At 39.3% G+C, this 15613-nt stretch overlaps 1 protein-coding gene across 1 annotated transcript in view; it reads right to left on the minus strand.

Annotated features, from left to right (window-relative positions):
* Positions 1-7854: 7854 nt before the first annotated feature.
* LOC112226515 (serine/threonine-protein kinase OSR1) overlaps positions 7855-15613 on the minus strand; it is a 62097-nt gene continuing 54338 nt past the window's right edge. The window contains exons 14-17 of the mRNA XM_024390870.2: positions 12497-12549; positions 10195-10263; positions 8125-8189; positions 7855-8004 (exon numbers count right to left, since the gene is read on the minus strand). Of these exons, the coding sequence (XP_024246638.1) occupies positions 7930-8004; positions 8125-8189; positions 10195-10263; positions 12497-12549 (262 nt within the window). The 3' untranslated portion in view covers positions 7855-7929. The remainder of the gene's footprint in view (positions 8005-8124; positions 8190-10194; positions 10264-12496; positions 12550-15613) is intronic.

The raw sequence follows: 15613 nt of genomic DNA on the forward strand, positions 1-15613 counted from the left end.
TAAACACCATGGGACCACGCAGCCGTCATACCGCTCAGGAAGGAGACCCAAGGCGAGACCCAGATGCAGACACGGGAGGCAAATGGTTTGAGTCTTGATATTTATGAATCAATCCAAAAGGGGTAGGCAAGAAAATGGTTGTGGACAGGCAAAAGGTCAAAACCAGTTCAGAGTCCAGGAGATAGAGTGGCAGGCAGGCTCGAGATCTTGGCAGGCAGAATGGTCAGGCAGGCGGGTACGGAGTCCAGAAAACAGGCAAGGGTCAAACACCAGGACTAGCAAAAGAGAATAGAAGCAGGAGTAGGGGAAAAACGCAGGGTGACTTAAAAAACAAGACGAACTGGCACAAGGTTAATGCATTATTTTCAGATCTATTAGAAGCGAATAGACGAAACAACAATGTAATTTAACCAATTGACTGGCCAGAGATCAGGGCATTCATCAGCAAATACGCAGTGCCAGCTGATAGTATTTTGGACAACCAAATTGAAGTCAAAATGATTGATAAAATCGAAGTATGTCACTATATGGTGATTTGCGATTAATAACTTACATTTTACCGGTACTGCCGGTAGTAGTAGGCTAACAGATAACACCACGACGGAATGCGTTTGAAGTGATGATGCGCCGCCGAGAACAGCTAGCCTCTCTAGGCTAGATGGGACGCCACCTCACCAACATCCAGTGAAAGTGCAGTGCGCCAAATTCAAACTACAGAATTGTAAATATTTAACATGCATAAAAATACACATGCAATATGTCAAAATAAAGCTTATCTTCTTGTTAATTCAGCCACAGTGTCAGATTTCAAAAAGGCTTTACGGCAAAAGCAAACCATGTGATTATCTGAGGACAGCACCCCATCAAACAAACAGAGACAATCATATTTCATCCCGCCAGGCATGACACAAAACTTTAAAAAATAACGATATAATTCATGCCTTACCTTTGAAGAGCTTCTTCTGTTGGCACTCCAATATGTCCCATAAACATCACAAATGGTCCTTTTGTTGGATTAATTCCGTCGTTATATCTCCAAAATGACAATTTATTTGGCGCGTTTGATCCAGAAAAACACCGGTTCCAACTCGCGCAACATGACTACAAAATATCTAATAAGTTACCTGTAATCTCTGTCCAAACATTTCAAACTACTTTCCTAATACAACTTTGGGTATTTTTTAACGTAAATAATCAATCAGATTTATGACAGAATAAACTGCGTTCAATAGCGGATAAACACAAAGTGGAGCGAGCTCTCAGGTCGTGTGCCCCTAACAAACAGTACACTAGACTCGACCCTCGTTCTGAACAGCCCTGCTTCTTCATTACACAAAAGAAAAACATCAACCAATTTCTAAAGACTTTTGACATCCAGTGGAAGCGATAGGAACTGCAAGCAAGTGCCTTAGAAATCTAGATCCACATAGAAAAGCCTGCCACCTCAAAACAACATTTTCCTGGATGGTTTGTCCTCGGGGTTCCGCCTGCCAAATAAGTTCTGTTATACTCACAGACATCATTCAAACAGTTTTAGAAACTTAACTTGTTATGGTTGCAATCCACCTGTCGGAATAAGTGTCATCAACAACCGCTGAGTAGCATAGCGCTACATTCAATAAATATTACTACAAATATTTATAAACATGAAATCACAAGTGCAATTTGGCTTAGCCTTTTGTTAATCCACCTGTCGTGTCAGATTTTGACATTTTGCTTTACAGCGAAAGCAATCCAAGCGTTTGTGTAAGTTCATCGATCGCACGACAAAACATTAAGTACACTTAGCATCAGGAAGCTTGGTCACGAAAATCGGAAAAGCAATCAAATTAATCGTTTACCTTTGATGATCTTCGGATGTTTTCACTCACGAGACTCCCAGTTACACACACAACAAATGTTCCTTTTGTTCCATAAAGATTATTTTTATATCCAAAATACCTCCGTTTGTTTGTCGCATTATGTTCAGAAATTCACAGGAAAGAGTGGTCACGACAACGCAGACAAAAATTCCAAATAGTTTCCATAATGTCCACAGAAACATGTCAAACGTTTTTTATAAATCAATTCTCAGGTTGTTTTTAAAATATATAAATCGATAACATATCAACCGCAAATGTCTTTCACAGTAGGAGAGGAAAAAGCAATGACTGCCCAAACTCTGTTGCGCGAGCAAAACTCATTTGACGCGATGTTATCGTTCTGGCAAATTTTTCAAAATAAAAGCATGAAACTGTGTCTGAAGACTGTTGACACCTTGAGGAAGCGATACAAAAATGAATCTGGTTCATATCCCTTTAAATCCAGCAAAGGGAGGCTATGGAACATGAAGTTTTCAAAATAGAGGCCACTTCCTGTTTTGATTTTCCTCAGGGTTTTGCCTGCAATATCAGATATCTTATACTCACAGACAATATTTTGACAGTTTTGGAAACTTGAGTGTTTTCTATCCAATACTAATAATAATATGCATATATTAGCAACTGAGACTGAGGAGCTGGCCGTTTACAATGGGCACCTTTTCATCCAAGCTACTCAATACTGCCCCTGCAGCCATATGAAGTTAAGAGTGTTTTCTATCCAAATCTACTAATAATATGCATATCCTAGCTTCTGGGCCTCTGAGTAGCAGGCAGTTTACTTCGGGCACGCTTTTCATCTGGACGTGAAAATACCACCCTAGAGAGGCTAGCATGTCCAGCAAAGTACATCGCCAGTGGCACGCACACACTTCGTGCAGATTAGCAGGTTCACAATGATTTGATCGATGATTTGGTCTCCCAGGTGGGGGCTTTTCGTGGAAGCCAGTATTATGGGGTGTGCAAAGTTACTGGGCTCGCATTTGGTTAAGCTTGCTCTATATTTATATCGATGCTTCTAAATGTGCATGTTATAAACGACATGTTTTATTTTGATGGGCTATACGCTATGGCTGGATTTATGAGAAGCCTAATCATTTGTATGAATATATTTTGTTAACGCCTATAGGCTATAGAGATGCATTCTGGTAATGAACTCATACATCAACATTTTAATTTGATGACAATTATCAATAATTATTGAATTAGAAAAACATCTGAAATAGTCTACTCCATTACCCTATACGTCACATAAAATTACGAGATTGGATTACACTTATTTTTTACCAGGAATAAAGAAACTGTCGCAAGTTCTACTTCCGATTGTGTTTCATTTCTCATGGTTATAACATTGTAACATCTGCATTCTTTTTTAGAAAAATAGTGTAGGTTTTCGCATGGAATAATGTAACTCTTGAAGCTCACAGTAGGCCTAGAGCCTGAACAAGTGCCTAGGACAATGTGGTAAAGTACTGTTATTCTTTTGTAGTAGGACCATTACATAAAACAAGGCCAAATATACATTGGAGTTGCTTACCAAGAGGACATTGAATGTTCCTGAGTTGACTAGTCAAAGATTTAAAATCGGGTTTTAAATCTATGGCAATACTTGAACATGGCTGTCTAGCATTGATCAAGAAACATCTTGACAAAGCTTGAAGACTTTAAAAGAATAAATGGGTAAATATTGTACAAGCCAGGTGTGCAAAGCTCTTAGACTTACCCAGAAAGACTCACAGCTGTAATCGCTGCCAACGGTGATTCTAACACGTATTGACTCAGGCCGTTGAATACTTATCTAATCAAGATGTTTTATTTTTCATAAAAAAATATAATTTTTTTCCACTTTGACAAGGTATTTGAAAGAAAAATATAATTTTAATCCCACTTTCTAACAACCAAATGTTGAAAAAGTCTAGGGGTGTGAATACTTTCTCAAGGCACTGTATATAAAGAAAACAAACTCTTGGGACTTGGTTCAAACCATGTGATTTTATTTACCTTTTAACCCATCTTAGAAATAGTTGACCAGAATTATTTATTTTCATGTTTTTGTGTGATGGCAATTTTAACCACACATTAACAACATTGATTCTGCAAAGTGCTTTTAATTCCTGACATCAATTTGTCATTTAATGCTAAGGTTTCACAAATAGCATTCTTCAATTTTGATCACTTGCACGTTTTATGATACACATGATGTCGAAAATATATATGGTTCCAAACATTAAAAAAACTCCCAACAAATAAAAATAACAAAATCACAAAAGTTAAATCAATCAGAAGTGTCATAATAAATACTAATCATTCAAAGAGTTCGCCTTGTGACCGATATCGACCTGACAACATTGGCTTTATAATTGAGGGAAAATAGATTAAAACCCAGGACATTTTGCTATCAGCTCACACATTCTTCTAGCCTGGGTGTCCAAGATATGTTTATACTCTTGCCAATGCCAATTGTATTGTTTGGCAAGACAATGAGTAACAGGGAGTTGGCACAAACAGACTGACACACGGGGTAACATTCTTCAACATATTGCTCAGTCTGAAAGCAACATATCACACCAGTGGGAATTGTGTCAGTTCTGTGTCATTTTGTTGTTAGTTAGCTAGGCCTACTTTTACATTTCTTGAGGGACATCATTCCAGTTTGTATTTCTACAGGAAACTCAAAATTCGACAGGTTTCAGTGATTAAAAAAGTCTCAATGGAAAAAACAAAACACAAATTGCATATTACTATCTCCATGACAACAAAAGCATAGAATGTGAACTAGAAGACGAGCCTTTCAGAACTAACTCAAATATGTACGTTAATATCAATAATAAAAGGTACCAATTCAGCAAATCACATGGCATGATTAGCAACAAAACTTGGAATTAGTGGAAAAATCGATAAAACAACCAATTATTTAAACCTGTAGAGATACTGGATGAGCTACTGATCAAGTATACCAGCTGTTTATCTGCCACAATCATATGTACAACTAAAGAGCATTCTTTCCTCCTTAGAAATGTACTCCAGAAACAGTTGATACTTTGCTTTGCTTCCTAATCACATACACACTTTTGGGAGCGTGTGTGAAAGACTTGCCATTATAATGTAACGTACCTTTTGGGAAATACAATATCTGCTAAATAGACCGATTTACAACAGTACCTGAACTAGCTAACCCACACACACAGCCCCTGGAACACTACAGAAACACACATACCAACCAACCAACCAACAAAACAAACAAACATAGAACGTAAAGTAGGAGTGACAACTGTTGGTGACTTTGAGGTGAGTGTGGATGGATTGGAGCACAAGGCTACGATACAAATTAATTTGTCCATCTAGGAAAAAGAAACAGCCATCATGATGACAGCTAGCTAGCGGGAGTACAGAGGTCCAGTAACTACTGAACCGCTGCTCATGAACATCACAGACACAAAATTGCATAGTCCCAAGACCATAATCAAGATCGAAGGAAGTTATTGTTTTACTGTCTTTGAGTATTAACTCTGGATAATCGTTCAGAATATTTTCAGACTGAAATGTAATGAATAGAGCAGACCCAATTCCCAAATCTATACGACATGCAATCCTATCTGTTCTACACAATACATATCTATCCAAACATTGCATTATGTCCTGTAATATTGCTGCCTTCTGAACAAACCCCTTCCTCGTTAGAGCAATGATATAGGTCTGTCTGGGGTAAGTTGAACCACTAACACAACAGCTTATATCAACATAATGATACACCAATGAGAGGTTAAAACAGGAAAGATAACTTATGACAGATAATGTCAACTTTTAAAATACCTATGAGAGCTTATAAAACAGCTTATGTCAACAGATAGACCAAGGAAAGCATATGACACCTAAGAAAGCGCATGTCAGCGTATGTAATGATATACACTATGATGCCAGTTATTTCTGATTCATGACTGGAGGCCCCTATAGTTCAATATCAATAAAGTTATCAAGGGAAGTCACTTTTCATCAGCCATTCACTCATTCTTTTACAAATCCATACTGTAGTAGATCCTCACTAAATAACTAACTCCTTCACACTTCGTAATATACTAAGTCTGCATCCGAAATGGCACCCCTCCCCTACATAGTGCACTACTTTTGAACAGGGCCCTGCTTAAAAGATGTGCGCAATATAGGGAATAAGGTGGCCATTGGGGAAGCAGATTATATCATTCAGATAACAGTACAAGGATGCCTAATAGTGGTGGCTATTACACACAACACTCAGTTGTGCACTGGTTCAGTGGCAGTTTATAAACAGGCATTTACAGTGCCTTCAAAAAGTATTCAGACCCCTTGACTTTTTCCAAATGTTCTTAGGTTACAGCCTTATTCAAAAAATTATTAAATTGCTTTGGTTCCTCATCAATCTGCACACAGTACCCCAGAAATGACAAAGCAAAAACAGGATTTTAGAAAATGTTACTAATTTATATAAATACATTTTAAAAAACACGTAAACAGCACATTTCCATAAGTACTCAGACCCTTTACACAGTACTTTGTATTCAGACCCTTTACTCAGTACTTTGTTAAATCATCTTTGGCAGCGAGTACAGCAGTCTTCTTGGGTATGATGCGACAAGCTTGGCACACCTGTATTTGGGGAGTTTCTCCTATTCTTCTCTTCAGACCCTCTCAAGCTCTGTCAGGTTGGATGGGGAGCGTCGCTGCATAGCTCTTTTCAGGTCTCTCCAGAGATGTTAGATCTGGTTCAAGTCCGGGCTCTGGCTGGCCCACTCAACAACATTGAGACTTATCTCGAAGCCACTCGGGGCAAAGTACAGAGAGATCCTTGATGAAAACCTGCTCCAGAGTGCTCCGGATCTCAGCTACTACAGCGTGTGCTTATGGTGGTTGTCCTGTTGGAAGGTGAACCTTCGCCTCAGTCTGAGGTCTGAAGCACTCTGGAGCAGGTTTTCATCAAGGATCTCTGTACTTTGCTCCGTTCATATTTCCCTCAATCCTAACAACTCTCCCAGTTCCTACTGCTGAAAAACATCTCCACAGCATGATGCTGCTACCTCCATGCTTCACTGTAGGGATGGTGCTAGGTTTCCTCCAGAAATTACACTTGGCATTCAGGTCAAAGAGTTCAATCTTGGTTTCATTAAACTTGTTTCTCATGGTCTGAGAGTCTTTAGGTGCCTTTTAGCAAACTTCAAGCGGGCTGTCATGTGCCTTTTATTGAAGAGTGGCTTCCATCTGGCCACTCTACCATAAAGGCCTGATTGGAGGAATGCTGCAGAGATGATTGTCCTTCTGGAAGGTTCTCCCATCTCCACAGAGGAACTCTGGAGCTCTGTCAGAGTGACTATCGAGTTCTTGGTCACCTCCCTGACCAAGGCCCTTCTCCCCCGACTGCTCAGTTTGGCCAGGCAGTCAGCTCTAGGAAGAGTCTGGGTGGTTCCACACGTCTCTCATTTATGAATGATGGAGGCCACTGTGTTCTTGGGGACCTTCAATGCTGCAGACATTTTTTGTTACCCTTCCCTAGATCTGTGCCTCGACACAATCCTGTCTGAGGTATTTGTTGTCATTATGAGGTATTGTGTGTAGATTTCAGAGGATTTTCTTTATTTAATCCATTTTATAATAAGGCTGTAACACAACAAAATGTGGAAAAAGGTCAAGCGGTCTGAATACTTTGAAGGCACTGTAAGTTATCACTTCCAGAACTCAAGAGCATTATATTAAAATATGTTTTGGATTGTAGAGCAGAAATGAGAGAAATGTTCATTTCATTTTTAAGTCGATGATGATTATGTCGATTGCGATGCCCGCCGTCCTCCCTCCCAGATACACTGCTGTAAACTCTTTCAAGTGTGATTTACTGTTCCTGTCCTAACTGTTGTCTTTTTGTTACACTGGTCCCATTCTCAGAGCCCATTTTAACTAACACTGCAGGTTTCAGTAAAGAAAATAATCCTACAGGTTGACAAATGCACTGTGGCTCTCATCTTTGGCAGTAGTGGTGTCTTGGAATTTAGAACTATGCCGCTGTGCAATACTGTTTGTTCTCCTTTGTTGACGGAATATTGAGTTAACTGATGCTGAGCTGAGCGAAACCCATCAGCTTGACATCGTCAGGGATCTCCGACTCGTCTATGCCAGATGCCTGAGAAAGAGAAAGAAATGTTCAGTGCATCTGTCTTTGTGGCATGTTGAACAGGGCATAATGCTGTTTCAACAGGACAAAAATGGAAGCTTTGATTGAAACAAAAAATATTGAACTTACCAGTTTGAAAGTTACATTTTTATTGTTGAAAGGATCATCAACAATCTTCTGCAGGTTGGCAGCAACTGGAAAGAATACAGATGTGGAATAAGGAATCTGAACCTCTAAAACAAGCATAATTTTTGTAGTAAATGACCGTGTCTGAAATTTGTCTTGCCTACTACTTCCTAAAACTACATACTGTGTACGAATCGTTCTACATACTATTTAAAACGTATGCACTATAAGCAACAAATATCAACATACTAGTGTCATGACGTGGCCCTCTTTAGATATAGCAAGCACCAACTCTCTCTCACCACCTCCCTCTTCCCCTACACCCAGGCTCTGTTATCTCAGGTCGTAAATTCCTGGAGGAGACTCTTTCCCTCATAAAGTATAGAGAGAGAGGGTTCACAGTAGAACAAAGGAACTTCTTCTACCTCACAGAACTTGAGAACTGAACAATATCCATGTTTTAGAGAACGTGTAAATGGTCGGTGGAGAATCCAGCTACGACCGGTCCATTTTGTCTAATGTTTGTGACCTCATAAGATACAATACAGCCACATTACCATAACTCTGTATATACAAGAGTCTCCGTTATGAGATTTGCATCTAATTATTGTATCAAATGAATGAGTAAAGATGAAACTATTTGTGAAATTATGTAATGTGATTTTAAACTGTTGAAAGAGAATCCAACTCCCGTTAAAGTTTAACTAAGTCATTGGCCAGCACCATGAGCACAGACATTGATCTGGCGTCATGGGACAGCCCTTTTCTGCTGTTCCGAATATAAAACCTGGTTGGAGAAGCCCACTTCAGACCAAGCGTACCTCGATTACCAAGAGGGCTAGGTTTGAGTAGAGACCATGCATTCCTCGGTTGTTGAATTCCTAACCAAACCACGTGGAGCATTGGCTACACTGGTGGAACTGGTTAAACTCAGACTATCGATACCGACAGAATAAGAGCAAATCTTCGATACTAATTACTAGCCTGCAGCTAGAATAAATGTTGACTGAATGCGAAGACCGACAACTGCCGAAACATCTATTCTATAAGAACATTTCTGAATGTTACTGTGAAATATTCCTTCTAACCAAAGACTCCATGGACGCAGAGAGAATCTCGGATGAACTTTCCAACAGAAAAGGACGATTCCAAGAGATCACAACGACACACTAAGCGTAAATATATATATTGATTGCAATTATTCCCGAATGAGTGAGCGTTCATGTGCAAAGGATTAGCATTTCAATTATTATAATTATCCACTGTGTAGTGACTCGTCTTTCCCGGCCTTCTCAGTCCACACCCACTTCCCTTATCATTTCCTTGTAACCATATATATTGTTGTTTGTTTATGCATTTCTGTGATTATTTAGTTAGTAAATAAATTAATGTATGGATGATTCATAGTGAAGGCTGGGTTCGTGCAGATAACCAATGACATTTGGGATGAGACTAATGTGAGGTAAAGAATGATTCATTAATTAGAAGAGTAATTGGTCAGATATTAAAATATCTGAAAAGTTATATTAGGAAAATTATAACTTTGTAATCTGAAGATTTTCCTTGGTGCCCCGAGTTCCTGGTTAATTACATGTACATGATTAATTTAATCACGTAATAATAACTACAGAGAACTGATTTGATAAGTCTTCACTTTAATGATGCCAAAGACACGACACTAGGCTCACCCATACTGAGAATGTGTCAGCTAATGCACAATTGCGTTGTTTACAGCCATTTGTTCATTTTTCTACAGCCTGTCCCTTTCTTTGATTATCAGCTGTTGTCAAACACACATGCGTCTGAAAATGCAATTCTCTTCCTTAGTGTCCAGATCAATCTACTAGATGAAAAGCCAAAATGAGTATGACATCCTGGCATTTAAAACATTCTCAATTTTCTAAATGTCACACTATAAAATATATTTCCACATAACCAAAATGTGTTGTCTCAGGTCAGTCATTTCAGCCTGACCTGTGACTTCACTGACCTCTAGTAGCTTTGGTCAAGTTACCATAGTCAGGGACATGTTATCCTACTGTCGACCTCTCTAAGCTTTGGTTTCATACTCACCAACCACTACGTCTTTCCCATCGACTAGACCTGCGGATACCAACTCCTGAGACACTCCATCTGATGAATCTGAGGAAGGTAGGTGAGTGAGTGAGAGAGAGAACAGAACCGAGAGATATGGAGATAGATGGGGAGAGAGAAACAGAGCAGCAGTGGTTAGTTATGTGAGAAGAAAAAGTGTGATGGGTCCATATATGTGATTGTAACATAGCCCTGATATGCAGATGACTGGCAACCCTGATTAGAAACACCTGCTTCTCACCTGTCGATCCCTATAAATGCAGTTTCTGATAGGAAAAGATTTGAACCTACATGAGGAAGACTGTTAAGTTGAAACATCTGCTCTGAAGCAGTAAAAGTTAGCTTTATGCTAAATATTTTGAGTGCGAATCCCATCACACATGTTTTGCTAATCTGGATTCACTGGTTTTATGATACCATCAGACTTTTGGGTGAATGCGATGGTCCACTTTTGTTTAATGGTTAGATAGTGCCTTCAGAAAGTATTCACACATCTTGACTCTTTCCACATTTTGTAAGGTTACAGCCTGAATTTAAAAATATATTACATTCATATTTTGTTTCACTGATCTACACACAATACCCCATAATGTCAAAGTGGAATTATGTTGTTAGAAATGTCTACAAATTATGAAAAATGTATGGGCGAAATAATTTAAGTAGTCAAACTTTTTGTTATGGCAAGCCTAAATAAGTGCAGGATTGTTGAGGGAAACTTGTTCCAAGGATCAGGCAGAGCTCATTATCCAGTTTATAAGAGTTTATTAAAGCAATTGAAGGGAAGTTCACTCAGAACAGAAGCAGAAGAACTAAAAAAAACTGCAGAATCACAGTCATTTACAGTGGGGCAAAAAAGTATTTAGTCAGCCACCAATTGTGCAAGTTCTCCCACGTAAACAGATGAGAGAGGCCTGTAATTTTCATCATAGGTACACTACAGAAAATCACATTGTAGGATTTTGAATGAATTTATTTGCAAATTATGGTGGAAAATAAACTTTTATTGACCAAATACTTCAAAACTTTGTTATATACCCTTTATTGGCAATGACAGAGGTCAAACATTTTCTGTAAGTCTTCACAAGGTTCACACACACTGTTGCTGGTATTTTGGCCCATTCCTCCATGCAGATCTCCTCTAGAGCAGTGATGTTTTGGGGCTGTTGCTGGGCAACACAGACATTCAACTCCCTCCAAAGATTTTCTATGGGGTTGAGATCTGGAGACTGGCTAGGCAACTCCAGGACCTTGAAATGCTTCTTACGAAGCCACTCCTTCGTTGCCCGGGCGGTGTGTTTGGGATCATTGTCATGCTGAAAGACCCAGCCACGTTTCATCTTCAAGCCCTTGCTGATGGAAGGAGGTTTTCACTCAAAATCTCACGATATATGGCCCCATTCATTCACACAGATCAGTCTTCCTGGTCCCTTTGCAGAAAAACAGCCCCAAAGCATGATGTTTCCACCCACATGCTTCACAGTAGGTATGGTGTTCTTTGGATGCAACTCAGCATTCTTTGTCCTCCAAACACAACGAGTTGAGTTTTTACCAAAAAGTTATATTTTGGTTTCATCTGACCATATGACATTCTCCCAATCTTCTTCTGGATCATCCAAACGCTCTCTAGCAAACTTCAGACGGGCCTGGACATGTACTGGCTTAAGCATTTGGAAACGTCTGGCACTGCAGGATGACTCCCTGGAGGCGTAGTGTGTTACTGATGGTAGGCTTTGTTACTTTGGTCCCAGCTCTCTGCAGGTCATTCACTAGGTCCCCCCGTGTGGTTCTTGTGATTATTTTGACCCCACGGGGTGAGATCTTGCGTGGAGCCCCAGATCGAGGGAGATTATCAGTCTTGTATGCATCTTGTATGTCTTCCATTTCCTAATAATTGCTCCCACAGTTGATTTCTTCAAACCAAGCTGCTTACCTATTGCAGGTTCAGTCTTCCCAGCCTGGTGCAGGTGAGTGGAGGACAGAGGAGCCTCTTAAAGAAGAGGTTACAGGTCTGTGAAAGCCAGAAATCTTGCTTGTGACCAAATACGTATTTTCCACCATAATTTGCAAATAAATTCATTAAAAATCCTACAATGTGATTTTCTGGATTTTTTTTTTCATTTTGTCTGTCATAGGTGAAGTGTACCTATGATGAAAATTACAGGCCTCTCATCTTTTTAAGTGGGAGAACTTGCACAATTGGTGGCTGACTAAATACTTTTTTGCCCCACTGTATCAGGAAATAGCTAAAAACACACAAACACAGAGACAGACAGACACTTACCTCTACCAGGCATGAACTCAAATCGGATGTCGTTCAGTTCTTTCTTCAAGTTCCTGGGAAGAGAAGAGTTAGAACTGGTTAGGAGGTCTGGACATTCAGGTTAGGCGGTGTCAACCATTGTCCAATCGTGATTATCTACTCATAAAACATTGTGATATACCCCTATTGGCCAACACTTTTTGTTATATAAACAAAGCAACCCAGCTAAAACACAGTTGGGCTGGCGCGAAATCGGATGCTACAACTGGACGAAACAAGACAAAACGTAATGTTGAAAGCCTGGACAGATACTAAGGCAAATCTTTTCTAATATTCCTTTCTGGTGGAGGAGCTTGAGCATGGAACAGGTTTGTGTCTATGTGGCACTCACACGACGGAGCAAAGTAACAGTCGACTGATGACGAATGGGCGGTCTTGCCGTAGTGATTTAGGTTATAAATCATGGGCTGGATAGAAGCAAAGTCTGCCGTCTTCAGAACTTGATAATAATTGCTTAATTTGCCTCATCCTCGTTTGTTCAACTTCTCATAAAGCTGTGACTGAGAATATGATTGAGAATGTTATGGGGCTATTTGGCTTCCACTGGTCCAACGGCATCGTGAACTTTACCGAGTACCAGGACATTTTAGCCAAAAACCTGGTTGCCTCTGTTAGGAGGCTGAAACGTAGCTGCCAGTGGGATCTTCCAGCAAGACAATAACCCCAAGCACACATCAAAATCTACAAAGACATTATTAAGTGACCACAAAATCAACATTTTGCAATGGCTCTCTCAGTCTCCAGACTTGAACCCCATTGAAAACCTGTGGTTTGAATTGAAGAGGGCAGTCCATGCAGGGAGACGAAGAATGTGTTTTACAATCTCATAAGACATCTCAGAAATGGGCTCAGTGTCATTACCCTCACAAGGACAGAGTTCAACAGTATCGAAAACAAAAGGTGTCAATCATTTTGACACCTATCTTAAGTTGTTTTATTACTTGTTAAACAAAATCTCTGAGCAATTGTATTAGTATAAAATATAATTTTCAAAAAGGTTTTATATGTTCTTTTTAGCTTATCTTTGTCAATAATTTTAGACCCCATTGTATATAAAACAATGAATAGGTTTGGGCTATAAGGCCCATCTGACAGACAGAGACTGACTGAATATTTTCTGACATTTTGGACTGCTTTAGCATTCTGTATACAACATATTTATTTAAATAGGCTATAGCAAAAAGGAATAAGAAAATGACGCTAGTGTGCTGCCCTGCTGTACGCTGCTGGTACGCTTCACTCGGTCAGTGTTTCTGAATCCTTTTTTAGTTTACAGCCCAAAACTACAGAACATTAGAGTAAATGGACTTTGGGACAATATATTTCATCAGCCAAAATGGTGTTTACAATGATAGATGGAATATGAAAATTAATGTAGTTTTTGTTATTAAAAGTTAAATGACGACATTACGAAAACATTAACCTCAGGAGATTTCATAATATGTATGTGTTTACATACTGTGCGTTGTGTAGAAAAGATGAAGTGTGAATATAGTTGTCAAAACTAGATCAGAGTGAAATCCCGATACCTTGTAACGAGCTACGCCTGAGGGAGCCCAGAGAGCCATAAAGACAGTAAAGACATACCCTTTGTGGCCCGAGGGTATAAAACTTGTGAAGTAAGAATTTACAAAGAGACTAAAATGGACCACAGCTGCAGCGTCATCTAAGATAGTCGCAACCCCACAAACGCAGCTATTGTAAGATGTTGAAGATAAATACACAATGCAGAGACAGTGAAAATGGAAACATGACAACACCCCCAACGACGCAATACTTCTGCAGAAATGTAAACTCTCTCCGGCTCAGCAGCAGAGTTTGCTGGATGCTGTCGACGTAAACAAATAATGTCCCTCTTACGTCCAATCTCAGCTGGTGTACATTTGAAATCCAATGGAATATATGTGAACACGACAGTTAAGGAATTTGCAGTAGTTTTTTTTTAGTAGATACAGGTGCTGAGGTCACTGTGTTTCTCAATGTTATGAAGATGAGAGCAGCAGGACTGTGTTTGGGGGGGGGGGGCAGATCTGAAACAAACCAAAATCAATTTCTATTGGTCCAATGAAGATTGATGCAGGAATCGACAGATCAGAACCATGCTATTTGGACTATGAAGAAAAATGTGTGTGGAACTTTGGATATGGAACAAGCATGTAGTTTGAAAACCCAGCCCTAGTCTGTGGTTGACCAATAAGAATTCCTTCCAATAAAACAAGCCAATGGCCAAATAACAAGTATCCTATTTCAGAAGACCTATTCCTCCCATGTCTCTAAGTGGAACTCGGTCCACGAAGAGTATTCACCTCCCAGGGTAATAACCAGCTTTTGCCCCTCCAAATACTGCATTTTAGCCTATTCATTGATTGAAAACCAGTCGATGTAGCACGAGAGCTGCTGATACAGCTCCAACAGCTATTTGTTGCTTCTGGAGTGAAACATGGATTTTAAAAATCAGCCCAATCATTGTGCAACAATTCTACATTTTTTGGTCACAATTAAAAATATATATTTTTATTTCTTAACTGGTAATTGAAGCGCAATTACTATTCAAGTGCAAAGGCAATTAGGCAGGCTTCAGCGCATCACACAACTTTGCAATGAGCTGGAGGCAGTATACATTTTGAAAATATATAGTTAATTTTTTTAAACCTAAACATTTTACTAATTATTATGAGGCACTTCTTAACATGCTTCAAAGTATCCTAGTCAAAATCCAACCAAACATGCAGACAATTATTTTATAAAGACTTTCACATGCCATTGAAACCAGTAAACGTGTTCTCTCATGTTCCATTGGTTTTCAAATGAACATTGTTTCATTGTCCAGTAGCCAAAGAAACAATCCTAGTCATATTAGTAACCAACCCATGCTAGTTGATGATAATCCTGGTCATATTAGTAACCAACCCATGCCAGTTGATGATAATCCTAGTCATATCATTAACCCTGCCAGTTGATGATAATCCTAGTCATATCATTAACCCTGCCAGTTGATGATAATCCTAGTCATATTAGCAACCAACCCATGCTAGTTGATGATAATGCTAATCATATTAGTAACCCTGCTAGTTGTTG

The sequence above is a fragment of the Oncorhynchus tshawytscha genome, linkage group LG28 (assembly GCF_018296145.1).
Source record: "Oncorhynchus tshawytscha isolate Ot180627B linkage group LG28, Otsh_v2.0, whole genome shotgun sequence".
NCBI classification, from domain to species: Eukaryota; Metazoa; Chordata; class Actinopteri; order Salmoniformes; family Salmonidae; genus Oncorhynchus; species Oncorhynchus tshawytscha.